Raw genomic sequence first — 1933 nt, forward strand, 5'->3', positions numbered from 1 at the left:
GTCTTAGAGCAGCCCCTGGGCTCAGTTTTTTTATTCAGATAAAGAAAAGGTAATTTTACTCTGAGGCCTGCTGACTGTGTGTGCTGCTGGAGCTGATTGAAGGAGAGAAGAGAATAATGTTTTTAGATGAGATTCAACTGGTTTTGAGCTATATCATTCAGAATTCCATTTATTGATCACAAATTCCCTTCAGTTTCCATGCTATGTTGGAGGAGTAGAAATAGCTTTCCCTTGCCTCTGCGGGCTTGGACCCCGATTATTTTCTCTAAAAAGGTAGCATCCTTTTTTGAATCAAATATAAATATATTCAACAAAAATGTCAGCAAATAGGCAAAAAAAGAGTACATAAATAAAAAAAAAATACGTTCATGAAATCAGTGTTAAAATGAGAGCAGAAAAGCAGACAGAAAAAGCTACATGAAAACTTACTGTTCGGCATCATGGCTGACTTCGAGCTTTATAGATTGTAATTTGTTCTTCACCTAAAAGCAAAACAAAAAATAAATAAATAAACAAATTTAGTAATAGCTTAGCTTCAGGTTCTAATGACATGGGCTAAAAGTGACATTTTATAATTATAACACATTATATTTTAAGAACCCATTTGAAGTTAGGTACTGACCTAAATAAATTGATATTTTTAGAGGTTAAAAGTTATAAAACAGAAAATGTGGCATGTAAATGTCATCGACTTAAAAAGCACTTAACATTTTTGAAATTAAAATAACAGAAAAAGCTGACTTGAGCCACTCTACCTAATGTACAGTTGCAAAAAAGAAGAAAAAGTCTAACACAAAAGGTATTTTTTCCTATTCTTGTTGACTTCTAATAACCAATATTATTCTAATAAATTTTTTTTGTAAAAATTTTTTAAATAAAATAAAGGTAATTCACCTTTTATCAAAGCATGTCTGGTTATAATCATATGACAATCATATCATTCCATTTCAGCTACATTTCCCCAGCAGCTAATTGAGATGAGTGGCAACACACAGACCACTGGTCTGGAAAATATACACCRTATTGAAAGGTTGAGTTTATGGCCAATAAGTTTGACACTGCTTCATTAACTAAAAATTATATACGTATCTTAAAAGGCAGAACTCATGGCTCCTGGAGTAAAGAGATCTGCATTTTGCCATCTCGCAAGAAAAAATTARAACAGGAAAGTGGTCAGCTTTAACCGATGCTACTAAAGCCTTCCAAGACTTTTTAAATTATTGGTAATACTACTTAATAAAAGGAGCAAAAGTCAATTATGATGACTTCTAATTCATCAAATATAAAGACATAAAACATTTCTTAAAAGTAGAGAGTTCTACAAAGAGTTAAAAAATGGCAAAAATATTTAATACTACTGTTGTTACTATTGTTTAATAATTTTTGCACAAAATTTTATGCTAAAAACTCATACGGGAGGTGTTTTTTTTCTTCTTGGAAACAATTTAAAAGAGATATGGAGTAACATGAGAATCATTACTGCTCTTAAAATGATTGAGAGCAGAAGAGTGGATATTAAGCCATGAAAGGTGTGTGCAAAACCTAATGTCGAACAACCACGAGCCCGCACGTCAACCCCTTTAGTTCCCCTACCAACCCTGCCTGGGAGTCCAGGACGCTGTTATCTATGTACAAGGCAGCGAGTATAGTTAAAGTCATGCTCTTTGACTTCTCCGTACCTTTAATACCATCCATTCAACCCTACTGACTACTGGTAATACCTTAAAGGGATCCATGATTAGTTGTAACATTAGACTTTATTTGATAAACATTTATTTTAACTGTAAAATAAAGACTGTAAAAATACTGTAGGCTGTTTAGTTTTGTAAATTTTTAAAAATGTATTTTAACATGGGCGGAGTCATTTTACTGACACGCAAAGCATTCTGGGTAAATGATGACGTGGATAGGTCATCAGTGGCTAGTATCATAG

General features: G+C 32.9%; 1 protein-coding gene across 1 annotated transcript in view; it reads right to left on the reverse strand.

Annotated features, from left to right (window-relative positions):
* polrmt (polymerase (RNA) mitochondrial (DNA directed)) overlaps positions 1 to 1933 on the reverse strand; it is a gene marked incomplete in the record, with an annotated part of 110396 nt that overhangs the window by 23608 nt on the left and 84855 nt on the right. Inside the window, 1 exon segment of the mRNA XM_014004565.1 lies at positions 430 to 482. Within this exon segment, the coding sequence (XP_013860019.1) occupies positions 430 to 482 (53 nt within the window).

The sequence above is a fragment of the Austrofundulus limnaeus genome, unplaced genomic scaffold (assembly GCF_001266775.1).
Source record: "Austrofundulus limnaeus strain Quisiro unplaced genomic scaffold, Austrofundulus_limnaeus-1.0 Scaffold25, whole genome shotgun sequence".
Lineage (NCBI taxonomy): Eukaryota > Metazoa > Chordata > Actinopteri > Cyprinodontiformes > Rivulidae > Austrofundulus > Austrofundulus limnaeus.